This window comes from Coenobita brevimanus, chromosome 92 (genome assembly GCF_032717465.1).
Source record: "Coenobita brevimanus isolate Jiangsu-jjx chromosome 92, ASM3271746v2, whole genome shotgun sequence".
In the NCBI taxonomy this organism is placed as follows: Eukaryota; Metazoa; Arthropoda; class Malacostraca; order Decapoda; family Coenobitidae; genus Coenobita; species Coenobita brevimanus.
In genome coordinates, this window is record NC_137045.1 from 10835913 (window position 1) to 10837547 (window position 1635).

The 1635-nt window shown below is 41.7% G+C and overlaps 1 protein-coding gene across 1 annotated transcript; it reads left to right on the forward strand.

The window, feature by feature from the left end:
• Window positions 1-934: 934 nt before the first annotated feature.
• LOC145412209 (uncharacterized) lies at window positions 935-1243 on the forward strand. The gene has a single exon (XM_080282136.1). The coding sequence runs from the start codon at window positions 957-959 to the stop codon at window positions 1149-1151; it is 195 nt and encodes a 64-aa protein (XP_080138262.1). The 5' UTR covers window positions 935-956; the 3' UTR covers window positions 1152-1243.
• The last annotated feature ends 392 nt before the right edge of the window (window positions 1244-1635 follow it).

A 1635-nucleotide genomic window follows, 5' to 3' on the forward strand; every position in this document is an offset into this window, starting at 1 on the left:
TTTTACTAGAATTTTTAATTGAAAAAAGATTAAAATAAAAGGATGACAAAATTAGTAAATTTACCCAGCTGCTATTCCTCACTGGTTGATAATTATTATGACTTTGAAAAGGTGCCAACCAGTAGTAATGTAAGAAACATTAAATAACCTCGAGCAGTGATGTCACCAGGATATATCGGCGTCACTGTGTGAATTCGTCCCTCTCCAACACCAGTGACGTTATAGTAATGAGAAACTAGGCTAAGTATAAAAAACAACTTCATGAGCGTCATACAATAACACAGTATTTACTCCCCCCAAAAGGGGGGGGGGAGATTAAAGTCACCTGTAAATTTACCCAGTTGATATTCCCCACTGCATGCCCGGTTTGGGGACAGGTCCAATATAACTTATACAAGTCATGTCTCAAGGAGCAAGAACAAGTCCTTAACTATTCCTATGTGTTGTGACTATTTGTATTTTGGATGCTGTCAACAAATTTTCATACTACATACAGTGACAGAAAATATACAGTATAATGTAAGATATCTTATTAATTTTTAAGATTAAAAAAAATGAAAGTAAATGTTCATTATAATGAGTTATTTATTTTCCATGTTATAATCGATTAAAATTACTTAATTAAAATAGTTTGCTTTGTGTTACTAGCTACAATTTCAGCTGTGTGCTGCACAGGTGGTGTGGGCTGCAGTGTCGGTGTTTGATGCTGGGTGGTGTGGCCAGGTAACGACTATCCAACATCCCTTTCCTTGTCCGACTGACCTTAACCTAACCTAATTTTATTTAATATAATCTAATTAATCCGTGTGTGTTGTGCAGGTGGTGTGGGCCGCAGTGGGTGGTGTGGGAGGGCAGAGACTTAGCCAGCAACCTTTTTCTTATGTGACTGACCTAACCTAACCTAATCTAACCCACCTGTGTGTTTTGTACAGGTGGTGTGGGCTGCAGTGTGGGTGATGGTGCTGATGGGTGGTGTGGGAGGGCAGAGACTAGCCAGCAACCCACTCCTCATCTTCGGTCACGTGCTTCAGGGCCTCGATCCCGCAGGCCCACCCAAGCTGCTGAGCGACGAGGACGAGGAGGAGGACGAGGACGAGTCAGAGGACTACCTTGACGACGAGGACACTAGCCCCTTCAGCTTCTTCGGCTAGACCTCAAGGATCAGTCTGGAATAGGCTAAAGAAAAAGATGGAAACGTAATACATAGCTGAGACGTGGCACAGATGAAACAAGGACTACATCGTCATATTTGACTATCTACCAGTCTGTCTGTCTGTCCCTCTCTATCTCCATCTATCTGTGTCTGTCTGCCTGTCTCTCTCTTTATCTCTATCTGTCTGTCTGACAGTCTCTCTGTCTATCTATGTATCTATCTGTGTGTTTCTGTCCCTATTCTATTTGTGACATAGACATCAGACAATCATCTTGAATAGAAAGACACAGATGAATAAGCGATTACATAGCTCCGACGCGGCACAGCTGAGAAAGACTGAAGACATTTTCTGTCTATCCACTCTGTCTGTCTCCGTATATCTATTTATGGGATGGAGTAAAGCAAGAGAATAAGGACAGTATCCCCTACTTTACTATACCCAACATTATTACCATGTCCACGATAAAAAGACAGGAGAACTG